Genomic DNA, 24,100 nt, shown 5'->3' on the forward strand with positions numbered 1-24,100 from the left:
CCTGAGACCCCGGCCTGGATACGTGCCCAAGGTTCCTACCACTCCCTTCAGAGATCAGGTAGTGAACCTGCAAGCGCTGCCCTCGGAGGAGGCAGACCCAGCCCTAGCTTTGCTCTGTCCCGTCCGCGCTCTGCGCGTTTACGTGGACAGAACGCGAAGCTTTAGGACCTCAGATCAGCTCTTCATCTGTTACGGAGGCCAGCAGAAGGGAAAGGCTGTCTCCAAGCAGAGGATGGCCCACTGGATAGTGGATGCCATCGCCTTGGCGTACGAATCCCAGGGCGTGCCTTGCCCGCTCGGGTTGAGAGCCCACTCCACCAGAGGGGTGGCCTCTTCCTGGGCGCTGGCTCATGGCGCCTCGCTGACAGATATCTGTAGAGCTGCGGGCTGGGCGACACCTAACACGTTCGCTAGGTTTTATAGCCTACGTGTAGAGCCGGTATCCTCGCGTGTACTCGCATCCACTAGTCGGTAGACGTGTTGTACCCACTCTAAGTGTCGGCTTGCAATGCCATTCCCGCCACTGGCCGGATACGTGCATACTTTCACTCCCGTCGTGTTCCCCGCTTGGCGAACCCTGTCGAGTTCCTCCGCCTCCCCCTTCGGCTCGGACATTGCGGAGTGTCTGATGCCAGGCCTACATCCGTCGCTGACGCTGTCTGTTGGCTGGGGCCCATATGTCGTGACCCCTCTACGTGAGCGGTCCCATATGTGTATTTTCCACGGTTTAAAACTCCCTATGGGCCGAGTCCGTGTCTTTCCCTTAGCAGAGCCAGCTCTGCTGTCACCTGTCAGATGAGTCTCCCCCTAACCAGGTGGAGCCATCCCAGGGACTCCATATGCGTACTGCCCCCCCGGGCCAGTCCATGTGTGTATTCCCACGTAAACTCCTCCCCCATTGGGTAGGTAGTGGTTTCCGCAGCGTCCCTTACGGGTTCGCTTCCCCAGTGTGTCTAGTTTACTTAGTGGGTAGTGGTTAGACAGCAGTAGACTCTCTCGGTGTAAGCTTGCCCCCTTCACCGCCAGCCGGTGCTATGGGCGGCTGAGCTTGCGCTGGGCACTGGAAGGGGTTTCGTAACTGTGGCGCTTTAGTTGGGATCCCAATTCGTCGGTCACTACTGACGTACGTCGAACGTGACCGACTGAAAGGGAACGTCTCGGTTACGTATGTAACCCTCGTTCCCTGAAGGAGGGAACGGAGACGTACGTCCCGTCGCCACAGTTTCTGTACCCTCGCTGTAGTGCGGACACCAGTTGTCTCCTCAGCGAAAAACAGAGTGCGATTGCATCTGCTTCCTATTTATATACACCTGTCGGGGGCGGTGCGCATTATGCAAATATCGCACGCCAATTCCATTGGCTTGTTTTAGTTTACACGAAGATGATAGGGCTCTCTAAGCGATATCCCAATTCGTCGGTCACTACTGACGTACGTCTCCGTTCCCTCCTTCAGGGAACGAGGGTTACATACGTAACCGAGACGTTTTTAATGTTTTAAAGGTGCCCTAGAACTGAAAATTTTATTTACCTCGGCATAGTTAAATAATTAGAATTCTGTACATGGAAATTACATACAGTAAGTCTCAAACACCATTGTTTTCTCCTTCTTATGGAAATTGATTTGTGATTGGTTCTTTTAGTACTGCGACACCAACCAATCGGAGGTACTTCCTCATTTACGTGGCTTTATTTATACCGTATCCTAGCTGCGATCAGCATGCCGCACAATATGAGAACTCCTATAATCATTTTCTTTTTGTTTTCTACAATCGACCTACTCGGAATAATGTCTCATCTGGAGGTTGATGAGGTATTATCTCTGGTAGATCAAGCATACGATCCCGATCCAGATCCCGATTCCGAAACAGAGAACCCAAATTCTCCTTCCACGGAAACGATCCAGACAGCCTCCCACAGCTCTATACGACGGAGCGTTCGTCTGGCGCAACGCCAGGTTTCTATCAACGACTGGCCAGTACATAAGATTCTGGAATACCTCTTCAATCAGAACATCACACCTAAAACTGGTTTATCCCACCAAGAACTTTTTGCTCTCTAACCTCTCTGTTCCTGAAGTTGCTCCAAGCCAGCTTCCTCCTCCTCCTCCATCAAGCCCTGCACCGGCCAAAGCTAAGGCCAAGCGTAAGAATATAACCTGCTGCTATGCTTCCAGCAAAAAGGTCCTGCAGCGACCCTTTGGACGACAACGATCCCGTACTTTCTGTGCTCCTTCAAATCAGGGACTCCATCGGGAAACTGGAGAACAGTCTCTACTCTGGAAAAGAACAGCCCTTCTCCTTCGACATCCGGTGCACCTCCGACAGACCATCCTACCGTAACATTGTGCATCGATTCATCTCCACGGCACACCCTCGCCTCAGCGCTGCCAGCTCCACCAAACGGATCTCCGTTCATTTCTCCAGCAGCAGCAATCCCTCACAACCTGAGAAATCAGATCATTTCAGGTAACAATATCAACCTGGTTAAAATCCTGCTTTACTCTACTAATGCAATCGATAAACGCATTGTTGATTGTGGAGATATTTCTGTTGTCTTTAAAGATTGTGCCCAAGACTGTCCAAAAGTTTGTCTCTAGCTGAATTCAACGTAGCTTTCGGCGTTTACAGGGAGACTTTGTGCAAAGTTTTCCCCAATAGAAAGAGCTGAACTAGATACTTATCTCGCCATCATTTCTGATCTTGCGCTTAACTACGGCGGCTCACTCTTCTACAAATACTATAAGTCTTTTTCAGCGAAAACAGCTTTGTATATCTCCCGTTTCAACCAAAAAATTGACTGGTTAGTGATAGATCTCAAACTGATCAGCCGGCACTTCACCGGCCACAGAGCGATTTCGTGTTCAGTTTGTGGCTCATTCTCTCACACCGAAAGCTTATGCCCCAGAATGGCATACCTTCAAACCCAGCGAAGTTCCAACATTCCTGCAAAACTTCTACAGGGACAAACTTTTTTCAGCCAAAACAGGTAAATGATACATTTAAATCTGCTGTTCCTTTATGTATTAACTTTAACAAATCTGTGTGCCCTTACACCAAATGTAGATATCTTCACTGCTGTTCTTTGTGTGGTGACAGTCATCCTAGAAGTGTTTGTTCCCGCAGGTTCAAGAACCCGCAACATCCTTCTACCCCCGTCAATGTGAAAGAACTGTCTAAAAATGTATCTTCTCATCCAAATCGTTGTTGGGTTAATTTCATCATTACAGGTCTAAACCGAGGTTTTCTAGCTGGTTGGTCTAATTCCCTCCTCCATTTACGTATGCAAAAATTTACTGTCAGCCCTGAAAGAACCTGAAATTGTGGATAATCTAATTTAAAAAGAATTAGATAAAGGCTACCTAATTGGTCCTTTTAGTAAATCTCCGTTTCCTACCTTCCGCATAAACCCTATAGGCATTGCTACTAGGAAATATTCAGGCAAAAAAAGATTAATTATCGATCTCTCTTCACCCACAATTCTCCTACACCTAGCATTAACAGCCTAATTCCAGAGGATACTTTTTCCCTCGCGTACGCTACTATAGATCACGCTATCCAATTAATTAAAACGAAGGCGCCTGGTTAAGCAAAGCAGACATAACAGACGCATTTAAAATCATGCTGCTACATCCTTCTCAATGGCACCTTTTCGGTGTCAGATGGAGATCTAAAATGTACTTCGCAGTGCGTTTAACTTTTGGCTGCCGCAGTAGCCCTAAGATTTTCGATTGTCTCTCGGAAGCTTTATGCTGGATTCTGCTAAACAAATGTAAACTTCCATTTGTTTTACATTTATTAGACGATTTTCTCAAGGTCGTTTTTCCCAACTCCCCAGCTGATCGCTCTCTATCTAAACTCAAAATAATTTTTTCCAAATTAAAAATTTTGTGGATTTCTATCTGATTATTTGTAAGTGTGAACTCGTGAAATCATGTAGATTGGTAACAGTTTTTGAATTTGGAAAAAAATTCTTATTTTCTCAGAAGCAGCCTAAAATCCTTTAAACCTGCATATATTCACCTCTGACACAATGGTTTGATACTGTAAATGACAGTACTGTTTGTACTATCATTGCTGTCTGATGATCATCCAACATCAAACGAAGTACAATATGATTTGGATGATCCTTGTTCTTTTAACTGTTGCTGGTTTGAGTCACATTTGTAAAAGACGGAGCTTTGCATAATAAAAATCTTTGCACCTTGAATTAATTAATTGTTTTCAACAATCACTAGTATTTAACCATGGACATGCTGCTTGTTTAATATTGTTTATTTATATTTATTATATTTTCCATTCAGACCTGGAAATTACTCAATTCCATACTTTCCAAACTGTAATGTAATTAGTTTATTCATTGGTTATCTGTCTACGGTAAGATTTATTTAAATGCATCAAAATAACGATTTGAAAAGAATTTGTCCTACCAGTCTCTGCGTCTCCAATAGTGAAGCTGTGGTTATACTTCGAAACAGAAATACATATTCTAAGCGATTTGTTGATGAATCGCAGGACAGCGATGACAATAAGTTCTGTGTTTCAATGAATCTATGCGACCGTGCGTGCAATCTGAACGTCATAGGCTACGAGCATATACAGCTGATTGAGTGTTTAAACCACAAGCGGCACGTTAATTAGAACGGCAAACTTTACAGAAACAGTTTAAAACGTGAATTCCCCCGATCAGCATTGATACAGATGTCATAATGTGGAAATTAATTCAGGGACGGAAAACGAGAAGGATTTTAGCTGTGCTTTTACGGGGTTGAGTCGATGGGGAGGAAAGTCCGAGCTGGCTGGGATTGAATCTGCGCTGCGGCGCGGCTCTGGCTTGCTGAAGGCCTGCTGCGGAGGCCTGATGCTGGAACAAAGGCCCGTTCCTTCGCGGAAAGAGGCGGCATTGCCCGAGACTCGAGCTTGGTGCTCGACTGCCTTGTTGTCCATTTCTTTATGGCAGGAATGATAGAATGGGCAGGACTAGGAATACACGGAAGGAGATCGCGGATGTTTCGACCGCAGTGATGAGAGTCGGCCTCGGCGTCTTGGCATGCGGGGACCCGTTTGTTTGGGCTGACGCTCCCCCGAGATCGATAATCACACTAGACCAGGGGTACTCAACAGGCGGCCCGCGGGCCGCATCCGGCCCGTCAGCATTACATTTGTGGCCCGCATCATGCTACATATAAATGTATTTTTATTATAATTGGCGTTCAAAATTAGCGTGAATATTACTTCGTTTTTTTACACGTACAAAAGGGTAAGCGTACAGTGCACATGACGTATAGTGTACACGCGCAGCACAGTTTTTCTAACCGCAAAGAACAATATAAACTGAAGGCACTTTGCACGCGTGCATTGAATAGTTTTTGCACTAATTTAGTTTGTCCACAAGGTGTCAGCACTGAAACGGGCTGTTGTTTCAGTCTGAAAAGAAACGGAGAAGACAGAACAAGAGTAACAACAAACTCCTACCGTGTTGAAGAGCGCTCGTTTGAGGGGATTAAAAGATACCAGCAACTCTAATTTTAAACCAGTACAAAGAGATTTTATTGTAACTATTTGAGCGAAAAAGACTAGACAAGCATTAATCTCTCTAGTGCGCATGTGTCGAGCACTTGTGTTCGTGAACGCCACCAAAGGCTCGAGACTGTGCGCGCAAGTAAAAAACAAAGTAACCTTATTTTTCCATGATGAAATGCAGTTGACATTCCTCAAACTTTGCAGTGTGTAAGTTGCCGAGCAGCATGAAAAACACACCTTTTATTCTTAATGTCAATGTGTTATAAACAGAAAGCAAGCAGCGCTCCCATTACAGATCTGTCATCACATAATTGAGCTCACGGAGAATATCTGATTTATCATGTTTACAACGTTGGTTATAGTTAGATAATTTATAAAATTGTGATTGAACATTAAAAAAAAAGAAAAAATATTTGTGGATTCTGACCAAATTAAAAGGTAGGTAATAATAATACAAATAATAAAACATTTATTCTCTGAGTATAAATAGGTGCTATAAAAAGTGTTAAAAAGGTGCAATGGAGTATAAAAAGACTATAAAAAAAGTGCAATGTTTTCGTCTTATGGACAAACTCTCATCAGCCAGTGAACAACAGCCAGACCTTAAAAACTGCACTTTTAGTAAATAAACAGTAAAACTACAAATATTGTCTTAAGTAGGCCTAAATAAAAGTCTTACGATCCAAGTTATAATTTGTGGCCCTTCGCGTTTCATTTGGTTAAAATGCGGCCCTCTTGGCCTCTGAACTTGAGTACCCCTGCAGTAGACGAAGGGTGTCTTTCTGACTTACGTTTCTGGACCCACCCACTAAACGAATGGAACGGAATCTCTTTCTTTTACAATGAAACTTCTAGCTCCCTCAGTTTTTCACAGATGCTGCTCAATCCATAGGTTTCGGGGGGATGTTCGGGAACAAGTGGTTTGCGCACAAATGGCCATCTGAGATCCTTAACCTTGCATCCGATAAAAAATCTACCGTGCTATTCAAAATCTACCCTATTGTTATCTCATGTTTACTCTGGGGAAACGAATGGTCTAGGAAAAAGATCACCATTCTCTGTGATAACCAAGCTGCCGTAGAAATAATCAACAAAAGCCGTTCAGCTATTCCTCTCATCAATCGTTTAATCAGACGCCTTATCTAAGCATCACAAAGAATTTCATTCTTAAAGCCACTTTTATTCAAGCTTTTATTCAAGGTTTTTACAATAACAAAGCTGTCAAACATCCCACTATTCGTCTGCTATTGAACGTTATCGCGAAGACTTCTCCTGCAAGCAAAGACAAACGGTTACCTAATACTCTACCTCTTTTGCACAAAATGCTTCACCGACTCAGAAAGGGTGTTTTCGATTTTTATACCAACACATTCCTAGAGGCAGTCTTTCTCACTGCCTTTTATGGGTTTTTAAGGTGCGGGGAATTCACATGCAAATCTGTATCATTCAATCCTGATATCGATCTTACTATGGCCGACATCACTTTGTTCAAAAATCATTTCTCTTTACTATTAAAGCACTCAAAAACAACAAATTCAACAAAGGGTCGCACATTTTATTATCCTAGATTAATTCTGTGTTTTGCCCTCTTTCTTCCATGTCAAGATATCTGCAATCCTGGAGAAACGCCGCTCCCCAAGACCCACTGTTCCTCACAGCAGACGGCAAACCTATGACCAGCGTTTGGTTCTCCTCTAAACTGAAACAGCTATGCCACCTTTGTGGATTAAACAGCGAAGTATACACCCCTCACCAATGTTCCCTCTAAGCTGCGTGCGTGCGCGGCCGCGCACTTCTGAAACCGCGGACGCGCAGAAGAAATAATTGCCGCGCAGAGAACAGACATGAAAATGACTGTAGTAGTTTAAATGAGAAATAATTGCAGTGCTCTGGACAACCGCTATAGAGTTATTGTCGCTATAGAGTTAGAACCGGTGAATGCGGTCCACAGGTTTCATAGAAAGAACGATTGAGCTCGTGTGAGCTAGCTGGCCCTGAGCCAAATCAGTTGCAGTAAGAATACTGTCATGTTTGCGGACTAAATACTTCAACACGAGAGGCAACGCGAAACGAAAAGAAATGTGAAATAAGTCATGTTTTAATGAAAAGTGGTGGAGATAACAGATGATGGGCACAGAATGGTAACAAAACTCTGAGACATTTACAATCACACACCCACCACAGGTGTAGCTTGCAAACTCAAAATACATCAGTGATATACCTCAGTTTAAATAGATTATTGTGTGTGGTGGTGTTGTGGGTTTCAGTGATGTTTAGATAACTATAAATGAGTTAACGTTCACTTTTCTTAAAAATATTTAGCTATCAGATCTGTTTAAATGCTTTAGTTTGTTTTCACTATATAATATATTAAAACAAATGGAAGCATTTAAACTGATATAATACTGTATATCAGTTTAAATACTTAAATATTATATTATATTTTATTATATTATAATGTAAGCCTAATAAAAAAATTGATCTCACAAGGGGATTGTTTAGGGCTCCTTGTCACGAAAAATCTTAACATCCTGGTATATAAAATCAGGGAAATTCATAAGCAATAAACGTAATTTTGATGGTTTAACACTGTCTGTTGCTAATAATTGACTGTACAAAAACACATTATGGTTTTCCCAAACCATCATTGTAACTGCTCATATTATATTAGTATAAAGAATTGAACTGTCCTGCAGGAGGACAGAAATTATTTTTTAATAGAATATCTTGGTAAAGACTGGTACAGTTAATACAGCAATGTGAAAAAAATCTCAAGTAACCTAAAATGTGCTTAATTTAGGGACTGAACTGCTTGTTTTCAAACATATTATTTAATAAATCACTAAGTTACATCAAGGGTCAGATAAAATAGAAATGGCACATTAAAGTTAAATGTTACAGTTGCATGATAAAACCATTTTTGTGTGTGTGTGTTTACGTTCATTGTAGAGGTCTGATATAAAGTATGTTTTTGCTCAGGTGGCCAAAATGTGCGCTCAACAGAGAAAAGTTTTGCTCAGCGAGAAAAAAAATTACAGGGAACATTGCCCCTCACTCTTTCAGAATCGGCGCAGCAATGACAGCAGCTCCAAGAGTGTCATCCGCTACCCTTAAAGAGATGGGGCGCTGGAATTCGTCTGCTGACGAACGTTACATTAGACCTAATTCCAAAGACATCATTGAAGGTCAAAAGAAAATGAGCATATAAAAAAAAAAAAAAAAAAAAAAAAAAAATCGGGGTTGGGCTTCCAGCATTTTCCGTTACTTCAATTCACAAATTCTAATAAAAAAAATAAAAAAAAGCACTACAGTAGATATTCTGTCACATTGTATAGGCATGTCACACATTGAGTCTGCTCAGTAACTACTATTTAGGCAAGAGGCACATTTACAGGTAAGTTCATTAGTGTTAAGCCATTCGGCAAAGCAGGCCCAGGCACACATAGATAGCCATACACACGCTTATAGCTCTACGGAGCAGCAGCAGTACACATATTTTGGCGTGCAGATCTGCTGGGTGGGGGCTTCAGGCAGTAGTAACTCGGCCACGTTCTATTCGTGCAGCATGGACCAAGGTCCACTGCTTTGAGGGGGTTCTATCATTCTGCAGCAGCCTTTCCTTTCTTGTTATATTTGACTAAGCTGAACAATTATGTATTTGCTCAGCAGCAGCGTAAGCAGATCTCGTCCGCCAAAATCAAGCCGATGTACATTCCATGCTCCATGCTAATAAAATGCTGGTTGAATCTATTCACTCCGAGAGTTGTCATGATTGAACTGACATGATTCATGATATCATGATATTTTTGGTGATATTTGTAAATTGTCTTTCTAAATGTTTCGTTAGCATATTGCTAATGTACTGTTAAATGTGGTTAAAGTTACCATTGTTTCTTACTGTATTCACAGAGACAAGAGCGTCGTCGCTATTTTCATTTTTAAACACTTGCAGTCTGTATAATTCATAAACACAACTTGATTCTTTATAAATCTCTCCAACAGTGTAGCATTAGCCCTGTTAGCCACGGAGCACTATAAAACTCATTCAGAATCAAATGTAAACATCCAAATAAATACCATACTTACATGATCTGATGCATGCATGCAGCATGCATGACGAACATTTTGTAAAGATCCATTTTGAGGGTTATATTAGCTGTGTGAACTTTGTTTATGCAATGTATTATAGAGTTGTGAGCTTGGGGGTGGGGAGCGCAAGCATTTAAAGGGGACGTGCACTGAATTGGCGCATATGTAATTATGCCCCAAGATAGTCTGTTAAAAAAAATTTATAATAAAAAATCTATGGGGTATTTTGAGCTGAAACTTCACAGACAAATTCAGGGGACACCTTAGACTTATATTACATCTTGTGAAAAAGGGTTCTATGGCACGTTTAAGATTTCTCTAAATAGCGCATAACGTATGTGCTAGTTGGTCGTTGGCAGTGTGTTGCAACGTTTTTTGGTCCAGATGCAGGGTGATGCGAGGCGGCAACATTGCTTTCGTCACTGCTAGTTCTTTGATGTCAGCATGGTGTTTCACAGCCTTTAATGTTTCCAGTTCATGAACCACAGTATTTCACCTGTGAATTTTCTCTTGAAATACAGGTTGGTTCTGAAGTATGAAGATGTCCTGGATTACCGTATATTCAAGCTTATGTAAGCATTTCATTTTCTTCATTCACAAACACACATGTTGGGTTTTCATGTTTTGTGGGGACTTTCCATCAGCATAATGTTTTTATATTCTTTCCAACCCAACCCCAACCCCTAAACCTACCCATCTCAGAAACATGCAAAACATTAGATTTAAATCAAAACATATTTTGGCTGATTTATAAGCAGTGGTGGAAAGAGTACTGAAAATTTGTACTCAAGTACAAATACTGTTACATTGCTGAAATATTACTCAATTAAATAAAACAAATAAAAGTACTGGTGTCAAAAAAGTACTTGAGTAAAAGTACAAATTACTCTTCTCAAAAATTACTCAAAGTACTAATTACTAATTGCTTTTTAGTCGGTGATATTTAATGAATTACCAAAAAATATTCAATCAAATCATAGATCTAGGTAGAAAAAAAGTGCTTTTCAACAAAGCACTTTCCCGTTATTGACGAAGTGCATGAATTAGTGGTCACGATACTGAAATTTCTAACTTCAATGCAATACCTAGAAAATGATCAATATTCAGTATAAATTTAAATATCATGGGGAAAACTACCACATACTGTTTACTGCCATATAGATATTTTAATATCTAATTTTAATATCTAAATTTTATGTCCATCAATTTTTTATGTACATCCATTTTCAAGCTTCAAAAAGCACAAGTCTCGTAACAGTAATCAATTTGAATGGAGCGGTTTAATTCCGGTCTTCTGAACAGTTATGTCCACTTTATACGATGAACAGATTTTAATTTAGGCTTTTGTTTACATACTTAAACATCAATTACACACTTAAACATCAATAATATCTTCATTCAACAATTTCTTCTCTTCTGTGTCAGTCTCTGACACTGTTCACGTGGTAAACACAGTGCAGCGCTTCCAGGTTCTACGTCAGAATGCCGGCTGCATCAGAATCACACGCATATGTCATGATGCTCACATGATCAGCATCAGAGAGTGACACAGAAGAAAGGAAATTGTTGAATATAAATAAAGGAAATAAAGTCGTTATTTTTGTTTTTTACACACAAAAAGTATTCTCGTCACTTCATTAACATTAAGGTTGAATCACTGTAGTCACATGCGCTATTTTAATGATGTCTTCTACTATTTTTCTGGGCCTTGAAAGTTGCAATTACTTCTGGGGTCAGAAACCTTTCATTTTTGGGTGAACTAACCCTTTAAGAGCCATATGTTTATTTTTAATATGTTTATATAATATGTTTATTTAGATAAAAAAGAACATCAGAAGGGTTTGACCTGTAATGTCTATACAATGTAGTGATGCAGTTAGACAGTCTAAGTTATTTATATGTACAAATCATTTAAATGCCCTATTCTGAAACATACATCCGTGTTGTTGAAAGACTTTCTGGTGAATTTTACTTATAGCCAATAAGATTTCCTGTAGCATTTTCATATGTCAGTCATAAGGGTCTATTCTGATTGTTTGATAACTTTTGACAATGTTTATTTGAAGAGCATGGAGAGATTTGCGATTGCACAGGACACAGTCTGAGAGCAAGCACTCATCTGAGTGAGAGGAGAGGCAGTTCACTTATATATCTGAGAGCTTGCATCGTTTTTAAAATTATGCGCAATACCTGCAATCCCGTGCTGTAACAAACGAGTGAGTGACAGCAGGAGGAGGCGGGTGTATGTCAAACTCACTGAAGGAGAGATGAGAGAATAAGAACACGCCGCTGGTAAAATATCAGGTTTTTCATTGGTCTGTTTACGATCGGATATCTTTATTTGCTACCGATAAGCTGGTCAAAGGTTGGAATATTAATTCAAATTGTACTCAGTAACGGAATGTGATTTTACAAGTAGCGAAGTAGATTGCTTAGCTTAATTTGTACTTAAGTACAAGTAAAATTACAGATTTAAAAATGTACTCAAAAAAGTACAAGTACCCGAAAAAGCTACTTAATTACAGTAACGCGAGTAGTTGCAATCCGTTACTTCCACCTCTGTTTATAAGCTTTTTTAACTAGCGAGGACCAGTATTTCTAATGAGTGAGTTGCCATAATATTTCACTGTATAAGTGAGGACATTTGGCCCTCACAAGCATAGACAAACTTGTACACACACACGCACACACACACACACACACACACACACACACACACACACACACACACACACACACACACACACACTGTCTATTTGGCTTGAACCGTGTTCTATATTCTCCTCAGTTTTGTAATGAACCGGCGTTACTATAAGGTTTCTGCCCGTCATTGGTTCACCATGGATCTGGTTCAGCTGGAGTATGATGGGAAAACTGCCTCATTCAATGCCAGCCGTCACATCTATGCCCCAGCTGAGTTCTCGTACCGCTGTGAATCTGTAAGCAGTTCCTACTACCCTCAGCTGTCACCCCACTCAGATAAGGACAATGCCAACGACTGGCAAATCTCTTTTGATGACTTCCAGGTAGGTTCTGAGACAATGAAACTAAAAACAACTACTTCATGGTTCCCATGGTTTAAAGTCTATAGTAAACACGTTCCATAGTAAGACCCAATAAGCAGACCTTAGTCTGTTGTTACAGTGAGCAAGAGAAAATCGTTCTTAATTCCAGGAAAAACACCCAACTAAAACTGTTGGACATTAGTGTTCGCTCAGAGCTCCTACATCTATTGCAGAGACTGGATACATTAGGGTTCATTTTATGTCTACGTTCACTTTGTCTGTGTCTACCTGCTAAGTAGAAGGGTGTCTGTCTCACATTCCACTTTCCAGTCTGCTACTTGAAATTCCTCCCCAAGATCAACTCCCAATAGTCCCCTAACTTAAGTTATCCCTGTTCAAATTCATGAGTATATTTTAAAAGCACCAGTCGAGGAGAGGACATTTAGTTTAGCTGTTCCGCTAACAGGGATAGACCAAGCCCACCCAGAATTGTCTTAAGCTTCTTGGACACAAAATTATGTATTTAGTGATATGATAAAAACATATTTCTGATCAAAATTATATTTTGTAGCAATTTGTTCAGTGGGCATCAATCTCCCATATCACAAATGCCTTGGTTTTTTCAAAGTGCCATCCCCCCCATTCAGCCCTTTAGGGAACTCTTAAAGAAATGCAAAAATTTTACAATTTTTTTTTTATTCAAACCAGGAATCTCTCTCTCTCTCTCATGTGACAGATCCAGGGTTTTAACATAGCTGGGAAGGATTTCTCTTACGCCAGTGACTGTGCTAGTTTCTTCACTCCTGGTATCTGGATGGGTCTTGTCACGTCTCTGCTCATGGTGTTGGTTCTCACTTATGGCCTGCACATGATCATGCAGCTCCGCACCATGGACCGCTTCGATGACCCCAAGGGTCCTGCCATCTCTGTGCCTCAGACCGAGTAAAAGACACAGAGTCAGTTTCCTTTCTCATCCTCACAGCACCAGTGTTTGTTTTAGTTATAGAATATTTTGTTAATGTTATTCATTTCTTGTCATTACATGTGATTAGGGTGCTGCTTGATTTTTTTCTGTGATAATCATTTTATTAATCATGTTTATGAATGAATCTCAGGAATGTGTGTCCAGAACAAAAAAGAACAAATACATATTGTAACAAATACATACATATATAAATAAATAATAAAAAAGAAGAATAATTTTTAGGATCATTAAGATTTTTTGCATTGTGACTTTATTGTTACAATTACAAGTACAAGTTCCCCCAAATTCGCATTATGGTTTACTTTTGTTTTTTTGTTCATTTTTACTCTCTCAGTGGTGATTCTCTTGAGACTTTCATTGCTGTAATGCAAAGCATTTTTAATTAAAATTTCTAAATTCCAGAAACCCCCCCCCCCCCCCCCCCAAAAAAAAGTGCATGTATTATCATGATGTATAAATATTTTACTATTTAAATATTTCACCTCACATAGTAAAAATTTTAATGGTACTAAAATAGGCTTCTTTTTATGCAAAAAATAATTTTGTTAGCATGTCCTTGACAAGTTTTTTGAGATTCATTCTTAAGACTACTTTTGAGCTAAGTATCTAAAAATCTACTACATTATAATTTCTTTTTATATTTTGTTTACATTTCCAGTAAAAAAAATCTTATTATATTTACAGATTGGCACCATTAAATGTAAATTGTACACTTTACACAATAAATTATTCATATAAAAGAAATATCTATAAACGGACAGCTTAATGTTTTTAGTGTGCTGTAAATATGAAAAGAGGCTTTTTTTTTTTTTTTGCTCTATAAGTTATTAGATTAAGTATTATTTATTGGTAGTATGCATATGTTTGAATGCAGTGTTTGTTTTTGAGTTCCCCCACTGTATTTGCCTCATTCTGTGTCCAGTGTGTGTTCATAGATGTTTCTGTGAGTTGTTGTGAGAACTGACATGTTTTATGACCAATATGGGTTTTGATTTAAAGTGAAACATGTTGTGAGCCATATTCAAATATTAGAAAAAAGGTTACCAGAGACATTCTGACATATTGTTTTTGTTTGAATATCAGCATGTGTCTTTTTATTGTGGTGAATCATTTGCACAAATAACTCTCATAAATAATGTCTTATGTTGATGGCATGTCTGGATTATATTTAAAAGCTTAAAAGGTTGTCTATTGTCATCTCATGCTGGCAAGTTTTGGAGGTGTATGCTCTTAATTTTGTATATTGTCTGTGTTAAATAAACTTAATTGAGACACAACTTTTGAACTTTTTTTTACCTTACAGTTTATGTGGTTATGAAGGTTTATATGGTTATGGTCCAGGCTACAAAGTCACATTTGATTATAATTTCATAATTTGCCATGCCCATCCAGTCTAAATAGTTATTGGTAAATGAACTTTGCTCAAGCTCCAAGCTAAAGCCCCCTATAACAGTGCTACTTAGAGGAAGAAAGAGAGAAAAGATGGGGAGGTGGAGGGATCCCGGACAAATTGTTGCTGGGATGGTGCAATGACTGCTGCTTTTGTATGCACAAAATGATGATTGACAGGACTGTTTGGAACTTAATTTATCCTATCCCATAGCAGTTTAGTTTAGGAACTAGGTAGGAAAATTATCTACCTCCTTTTGTGGATTTTTTTTTCATTTTGGGTACTATCAACAGGCCAGATTTCTTTAATACAATAAAGCAAGGCAGTTCAAGGCTTAATTGGCAGAATTTTAAAACCGAGACAAAACCTGACAGGTACTTAATGTAGATAAAATTGGTCTGATGTGATCATATTTCTTTTATATAACCTTACTCTGTGTTCACTTGGTGGCTGGTATAAGAGACTTGTTGCACTTTACAGTAATCTAGATCAATATTAGAATCATATTAATAAAAAATAAAAACTGGATGACTTGTGTTGTTAAATGACATGCAATTAATTAAAAAATATAATGGAAAAAGCTCTCTCTGATTATGCTATGTTTGCCACTTGACAAAATAGTGTTGTGTCTGAGGCATGGTAAAAACATGGTACTCGTGGTAAATCATGAAAACAAGAGATTGAAACAATTAGACTAACCATGTTGAGCTATATATAACAATTACTAGTTTTTTGTTGATAAAAGTATCTAAACAGTTTCTCACCTGTCTAATAAAATATAAAAGTGTTTTTGGTTTTTCCATGGTTTCTTCAAAAGTAAAACTGGAAATCGAGGGTAATGTGGATATGACGTCATTGACAGGCAACAAAATGACACAGTCCATGTTCTTGTTAAAATTGCTGCTTTCTCTGGATTTAAACATTGTTGGCAACATTTGAGATAATGTAAGTACACACGTCAACAAAATATGTAACTGTACTGGATATTTTAATCTAAAAGTTTGTGAGTTTTTATGTCACAATTCTGAGAAAAAAGTCAGAATTGTGAGATGTAAACTTACAATTGTAAGAAAAAAAGTCAAAATTGTGAGATAAAAAGTCACAATTATCTTTTAATTGGTTGTATTCTACAGCAGCAACAATGGCAGTGACATTTTAAGACATTTTAAGCCTTGTCTGTGAAACCGGTCATCCATGTTATGTTTTAATGCATGACTCAAGGAATAAATCAAGCCAAAATTCTCAAAAGCTTTATTCTATTTTCATGAACAAGCAGACAAGTAGCATTTTGTTAATTTGACAGATAGGCTTGAAAACAATACACTGTCAAATGTAAACAAATGTAAAAATTTAAATTGAAAGATGTGGATTATGGGAATTCCTTTTAGGATAGTTATTTCTTTCCCAGCATAAAACAGACTGTAGTAGAATGTAATTAAATTAGAGAAATAATTTGAGGAATAGAGCAGAATGTCAGACACACTTTGAGCACCTTTTTATTATTTGAAATTAGCCTTTAGTCATACAAACATTTAGGCTCAGATTCCAAGTCTGATTAGTGTATATCTAATCATAACTGATTTACTAAATAAATGTGAAGATAAAATGTTTTCAGTAAAATAATGAATTAGTAGATAAATTAAACCCAAGGAAAGCCTTAAATCTACACAACTTGGCCTTGACTTCAAAATATGTTTACAAGTGTGTACAATAAATGAAGCTTCTTAAAATATTGTCCTGAAAATTGTAGTCATATTAATAGATACATCATAGATTCTCCTCTCTCTCATCTAGCTTGAATATATACTATTCTTTCGCATGACAATCCAGGGAGAAACACCAGCAAAGACATTCCTTCATCATTTATTCCACCCCTTTCATGAACTCCAAGAACTCTGCAATATAAGGATAGTGGAGATGAATAAGGATAGATTTGCATCACGTTTAAAGCAATCTCCCATTGTTCCAAAACATCACAGCATGGACACTGCCTCCTGACACCATTGCTGACTTTATTTGATCAAAATGAACAATTTTAACTCTTTCCCCATCAGCGTATTTTTTGTTTGTTTGTTTGTTTGTTTTTTTATGTTTGATGCATAATAAGGTTGTCCAACTTATTAGTTTCAGAGAAACAACAGTTTATCTTTCCATAAGATAATTTAACTCTTCCAAAGCCACGCTCAACTTAATCATGCACTTTATATCACTCATGGTATTCATTTAGCAGTTGTGTTAGTTATTCTTGTTTATCTTTTGTTAATAAAAAGGATTTATTTTATTACACTTGTGTCTTCCTTGTGCTGATAATACAAGGTCTAAGAGGCTCTACAAGTTAATGGTCTCACCAATCTTTCAGATAAATCAGCTGACCAATTCCCCTCAGTTTACATTGATTTTAAATGACTGAACAGCCCCCTGATGGGAGTCTTCTCATACTGCCAAGGTAAAAGACCTTGGCTGGTGCCCCGAACTAAGAGAGAGTGGAAGTGGTCATCTGATGTACTAAAAACCACACCTTAAGTGACATGTGATGCAAAAATCACAACGTCAGCAGTGACATGAGTACCAATCACTACAGTAATCAGTATTAAGTTGTATGGAGCAGGAAACAGATCTATTAGATAAATCAGCTGACACTCTTCTGACATGTATATTCCATCAGAATCATAGGTGAGAGGGGTTAAGTGAACTTAACACAACAATAACACATGCTTACCATCATAATCAATTTTTCCATCATTGTTTTTGTCTCCGTCCCTCATCAGTTCCTCAATGTCATCTTCAGTGATTGCTTCACCTGTAGCTTCCAGCATCAGCTTCAGTTCATCAAGATCAATGTACCCATCTGCATTCCTGTCCAGATACAATTAAAATCTATCAGAAACCACTAAACCCATCACAGGTCAATTCTCTTAATTCAGTTTAAATACACATACTTATCAAACATACGGAAGAGTTCTGCCAGTTCTTCCTCCGACTTTCCTTTGCTGTCATCTTTCATGCATCTCACCATCATGACTAAAAACTCTTCGAAATCCACCGTACCACTGCCTACATACATGCACCAACAATCATTTTAAGTTCATGATAGTGAATTTCATTGACAATACATGCACTGACATTTTATTTTATTTTATATGCTTTAAACAGCATTTTAATGTTTTGTTTTCCCTAAATAATATTTAAATATTAGTATATATTATTCAGCTATATAAATAGATGTGTCGATGGTAAAAACGTTAATAAAAAACCCTACATTTCTAAATAAGATAATAAACTTTTTCGGTACGATACCAACACTTTTTATTACAATTTTAACAATACCGATACTGATTATTTCTTAAATAGGTATGTGATTTTTGAAAATAATGTTTGTTTTTTTTTTTTTTTATTACACAAATCATTAAACAAAACTAGATGACACATACTGGCCATTAATAACAAATTTGTCACAAAAGCAAATATGAGCACAATTAAAAATGTGTGAAAATAATCTCATATTTTATAGAAATGTTGTGATTAGTAATAAAGTAGATTATTATAACATAAATATGAATAAAATAAACTAAAATACCATATATCATATATCATTGGATCTTGCTGTACATTTTGCTACAGGTGAAAACTACATTTCCTTTTCTGCCATTCTCTCTATCTTCCTCAGTTTAATGTGGAAGTGAGTGTCTCTGTGCATGTGTGGTTCCCTTTCGAAAGGGAACTTCAACACTGCGCTTGATTGCGCTATGGGGAACCGTCACTCGTGACGGGTGTTCGAAATGCCAAGAATCACAACACTCCAATCCTATTGGCCGGCCACAGCCTATGACGTCGAATGGCACGAACTGTGACGTATAAAGGGAGTGCCTGAGGAAGCAGTCAACATCTTCTCGTCTTTTCGGGACTGTCTTGTTCGTGCCATTGTTTCACAAACTCCGGTAGGAAATTACTCCATGACACTTGATTTACACGTTTCTGGCGTTTTTCTGTCTGGAGAGGGGCGAACGGTGCTTGAGGGCGCTGTCTATGTGTGTTTATCTATTGTTCACTGTGAGTGTCTCTCCTGTCGGGACGCTCCTTTCTCGTTTGACACTCTTCACAAGGGAGGAGGTGTCTGCATCTGTGCCTGGTGTTTGTAGCCCCGTTTGTGCTGAGGCAGTATGGCGGCTGCAATCATAGGGCTCGCAGATGAGCTCGTTGGGAAGTCTGAGAGAACTTTATTCTCTCTCGGCTTCCCCGGGGCTACGAGTATGAGTAGATGATGGTGACTTCCGTGTTTGATGTCACCCCGTCCGATAGCGAGTGGTCCTCTGGCTGCTGGGGTATGTGGAGCTTCTGTGTTTTTAGGACGTGCTTTTCGATAGGCTGCGGCTGCAGTGAGAGCGTGTTAAGAAAGGGACCGTGCACGGACAGCTCGACGAAAGGCTCGACGAACGGTTCTTTTCTGTCCATGAATGTTGCAGCTCCCATAGACTTTCCATTCTCTCCTAATCTCCGCATTTGAGATCGGGAGGGCATGGAAAACCCCCTGGCCGTTCAGATTTGGATCTGAGCCAGACAGACGGGAGGAGGAAGAAAAGAGAGTAATGGATGATCGATTGTAAACACCGTTGCATTTGTAATCAATCCTCCAGCTAGTTTAAGGGGGATTTATATCTACCCTCTCCTCTTCTTCCTTCACTTCCCATATATATATATATATATATATATATATATATATATATATATATATATATATATATATATATACAACGTCATAGGTTGTCATCTGCCAATAGGATTGGAGTCTTGTGATTCTTGGCATTTCGAACACCTGTAACAAGTGACGGTTCCCCTTAGCACAATCAAGCGCAGAGTCTTGTTCCCTGTTCTCAGGGAACCATGGTTACATGCGTAACCTGAGATGTTTTGCATAGCTCTATGCTTATTTTTCACAGTCATGTGACACAGGCCAGCTAAATATCACAGAGGTGTTAGGAGTACTTAAAACATTTGAAAGTGATGCCAAAACCCACATTTTGCATTAATATAATTTAAATATCGATGTGCCCATCCCTACTTGGTAGGTGTACAGATTACTTTTACACTTATGGAATCTAAATGTCAGTTATCTAAATGTCAGATGACACAGTATCGGCACAGACTCCATGCTTAGCTGCAGATACATTAACAGATACATGTCACAGTGGCTGCAAAACAACAGTTTGACCTTGTTCAAAAACTGTCTCAATGTGTTTTTCAATTAGAAGGAAGGAAATGAATGGTTTTATAATTAAGATCAATCAAGCGGCAATAGAGACAGTTAACAATTTTATATATTTAGGTGTTATTTTAGATTCTCATTTGAAATTTGATGTGCATGTAAAGAGACTGTGTAGAACAATCAGAACAAACTTGAATTGTTTTTATATGATTAGACATATATATCTCTAAAAGCAATGGTCTTCTCGCATTTATCTTATTGTGTGACTGTCTGGAGTCAAGTTTCTCAACTGACTATCAAACCTCTTAGATCTCTATATAATCAAACACTAAACATTTTGGACAAGAAACCAAATAGATGGCATCATAGTAATATTTTACAAAAATATTGTTTTTTTTAGTTTTGAAACTATATCTTATTAAAATGGTTTTTAAATGTGTAAATAATCTTGCTCCAGAAATTATATGCCAATTAATATCAAAACAGAGTAGTAAGGAGATCACTACAAGAGGTGCAACTAATCAGAATTGCACAGTACCAAAGAGAAAACTAAGTTTGCACAATACACATTTTCAGTTCAAGTTACACTGCTTTGGAACAGCCTACCAGCTGAACTGAAAATGCAAACAGAGAAATTTAAAAAAGTGGTTCCAACAAAAGCAGGTTTGTGAACACTGATCGTCACACACAGTTTTTTTTAAATTGTTATCTTTTTTACTTTTTGCTTAGTTTTTTTTGTGTGTGATCATTGTTTTACTGTTGTTAAAAAAGCCTAACCAGGGACTGGGGCTGCAAATTAGCCTTTTGGCTAGAAGCCTGTATGTGGATCATCAGCTGCTTGAAATTGTAGCAATGTTATACTACATTGCCCCTTTTAAATAAACTAATAAATAAATAAATATGGCCTACAAAAGAAATCTAATAAAGTAATCAAACATAAATAAACTAGGGGTCTAAGAGTACATGTATTCTTCCCGAAACGTACGGTACGGAAGTCATGGTTCATGCAGTTAGACGTCGAATACAGTCAGTCACAGGCGATCCACACTCCAATCCAGAAGGGGGTGTGCACAGAAATTCAATGCTGTTTGCTAACCACCACAACAGGAAAAAGCGCAGAAGAAGAAGAACAGATGATCTGGATATGCCTGTAATGCCAAGTTTACACTACAGGATTTTAAGCCTGTTAACGAGCTTGCCGTCAGGTCGGGCTGTGATCGGAGAAAATCAGCGAGTGATTGGCGTTCTCCAATCTTTATGTGTGAACTACCCAATGACGCATCAATGAGGCTCGCTGACACGTCGGCGGCAACTCGCAGACGCCTGACAAATATCTAGCATGCTAAATATCTAGCATGCTAAATATCTGGAGCTGTCGGCCGAGCTGTTATTCATATTAGATACACAGTGTGAGTGACCAGTTCAATGGCCACATGTATTTTGGGACAAATGGATGAATTCATGTCATATATTAAGATCAAGGTCATTATATAGTTTTTTAAATGACAAAACACACACTTGCACATATTTGAGAATCGGAATATCAGATAGTTGATGACATGGTGAGAAAAGCAATACATCTGTCATACAGTGTGGCCGGCTGGCCGCGGTGTGTCTTGTCACAAGCATGATGTGTCATCATGGAAACAATAAAGGGAAACGTTCTAAAATAACAGTCACCTTATGTGTGAAAGGGTTATTTTAATTTTAATAAAATTTAATTCAACATCCATTTTCAAATAAAGTCGTTGGGTGACTGAGTTGTTGTCAGCTCGTGTATTGCATAACTCCCTGTTGTGGATCATTTACGTAGTGTCACGTAGTGTGAACACCACAACGAATTCAAGACTCCACAGCAAGTTATGTAGTCTGAACAGCACAGCGATCTGCTGACATTTAAAGTCCTGTAGTGTAAACTTAGCTTAATCTTTCAAGCAGTGTTTCAGCCACAGAAAGACATCAATAAAACAGCTTGAAAATAATATCTTACATAGCATATTTACCTTAGGCAAGTCATTTACTGTCCACAGCATGTTAGAGAAATGAACTCTAGAGGGGAGCATTTTGCTAAATATATGCACTATATTAGCTTATACTTTACCTGTTAGTAATGTCTTAATTATTTAATATATGTTTAAATAAATTTGTGTGGTTAGTTTTTAATCGTTGCAAATCTTCTTTTTATAATCCTTGAAAGCCAAAATCGAAATATAATAAGTAAAATTAGATTCTCACAGGCCTAAAGTGTAACTAGACGTTTAAATGTTTAGTTCTCTCCTTCATTGTCACTAATTAAGCAGGGGCTTTTGTACACGCTGTAGCTCCACATGACAGATCTCTCTTCTGGATTGTGAATATCAACAAATGCATAATAGACAAATTTCTTAATATTATCGCATAAAGAAACAGCTGGCAGGATACAATTTGCAAGATAACGTCTATATAGCAATAATAAATAGGCCTAGTAAGTGCATTTTCTTAATTTCTCCAGTACTGACAGCAGAACAGATAGTGCCAAAGCTTACTGATACTGCCGTCTTTCATAATTTAGCTCCAGTGCTCAGTTAATACAGGGTTTCAGTACCCATCCCAATTCTTGTCTTTGTCTCAACACAGACTGGTCTCAGTTTTGACTTGGTCTCGGTTTAGGTGGACTTGACTACAACACTAGTTGAATTTACAGGTTAGGATTCTGGAACGTTACTTATTCTGGATTGTTCTAGACTTTACCGTCCTCATCCACCTCGTCAATCATCTCCTGGAGTTCTTCTGGTGTGGGGTTTTGGCCCAGCATCCTCATCACCTTTCCGAGCTCCTTAGTGCTGATACAGCCATCTTCAGCATCCTGAACGAAAATATCAAATGCTGCACGGAACTCTACAAAACACGAACACAGATCTTTAGCAGCTAGTTTAGCAGTTGTGTACAGTATAGTGTCTTTCTCATGAACAACTTAATGATATTGTTAATGTAAGTCAGTTTAGTAAATTTTTATTGCATATAGCCCAGCTGAAAATCCAGCATAAACCAGCATTAATTCCATGTTTGTCCAGGCTGGTTTATTCTGGCTAGACCTGGAATAGTGCTGATCTAGCTGGCAGACCAGCATAGTCATGCTGTTCTCAAGGAAAACTGAGCTGGTGTAGCTGGTCCACAGGCCCTTCTGCTTCCCACCAATGCTGGATTTTTAGCAGGGAGGCTATAAATAATTCTGTTGTTGTTTTTTATTAGTTGGGCATGGGTGTTAAATTCAGCCAGTTTTTGTTTTCACTGGGAGTGATGCAATTTAACAATAGTTTCAAATTCATAAACATACAGTACTGTGAAAAGGTATTACACACTGTAAAAATATGTATTAAAGTATAGGCCACACCTATATCTCAAAATGTTTGCTGTTCCTCTCGGAGTGGAACTCAATGACTGGAACTCAATGACTAAAAAGCAATTGGCGGTGTTCAGGCAGTTTCTTCCTCACCAGAGCCAGGAGCTGGAGATTTCCTTGAGCCAGCCCTGGCCAGGCCCTAGCTCCTCCCAGAGTAGAAGGGCAGGGCAAAGGGCCAGTGTGGCTGCCAGTGCTCACTCTCATCAAGGTCAGGGGACTGGGCATTGCACACAGCCACCTAGGGCTAGGGCCGATCTGATCAGTGCTGCTATGATGGCTAGAAAGAAGCAGTCCTGAAGGTTGTGACTGCAGGGTGTTCAAGGCATGCCCCCTCAGGGGTGAAATCGAGACACAAGATCAAGACCAAAGCCCTCAGAGGTCTTTTCCAAATCACCTTTGGTGTTTCAGGAGGCAGTAGTGCTCGGCAGGGTTTCCGCCCAACCTCTGCTCAACACAGTTACTGGAGAGTGGCACCCAAAAATAGTTCAAGCTAAATTGGAGTGAATGGAGGACACTACATCACTCAA

At 38.9% G+C, this 24,100-nt stretch overlaps 2 protein-coding genes across 2 annotated transcripts in view; one reads left to right on the forward strand and one right to left on the reverse strand.

The window, feature by feature from the left end:
- atp6ap1a (ATPase H+ transporting accessory protein 1a) overlaps positions 1-14,002 on the forward strand; it is a 29,617-nt gene extending 15,615 nt beyond the window's left edge. Inside the window, exons 8-10 of the mRNA XM_067370592.1 lie at positions 10,130-10,180; positions 12,397-12,634; positions 13,350-14,002. Of these exons, the coding sequence (XP_067226693.1) occupies positions 10,130-10,180; positions 12,397-12,634; positions 13,350-13,559 (499 nt within the window). The 3' untranslated portion in view covers positions 13,560-14,002. The remainder of the gene's footprint in view (positions 1-10,129; positions 10,181-12,396; positions 12,635-13,349) is intronic.
- Positions 14,003-16,222: 2,220 nt separating this feature from the next.
- Positions 16,223-24,100, reverse strand: part of tnnc1a (troponin C type 1a (slow)) — a 28,053-nt gene continuing 20,175 nt past the window's right edge. The window contains exons 3-6 of the mRNA XM_067370593.1: positions 22,922-23,068; positions 17,928-18,042; positions 17,708-17,844; positions 16,223-16,883 (exon numbers count right to left, since the gene is read on the reverse strand). Coding sequence (XP_067226694.1) covers positions 16,852-16,883; positions 17,708-17,844; positions 17,928-18,042; positions 22,922-23,068 — 431 coding nt within the window. The 3' untranslated portion in view covers positions 16,223-16,851. The remainder of the gene's footprint in view (positions 16,884-17,707; positions 17,845-17,927; positions 18,043-22,921; positions 23,069-24,100) is intronic.

Source organism: Chanodichthys erythropterus, chromosome 20, assembly GCF_024489055.1.
Source record: "Chanodichthys erythropterus isolate Z2021 chromosome 20, ASM2448905v1, whole genome shotgun sequence".
Lineage (NCBI taxonomy): Eukaryota > Metazoa > Chordata > Actinopteri > Cypriniformes > Xenocyprididae > Chanodichthys > Chanodichthys erythropterus.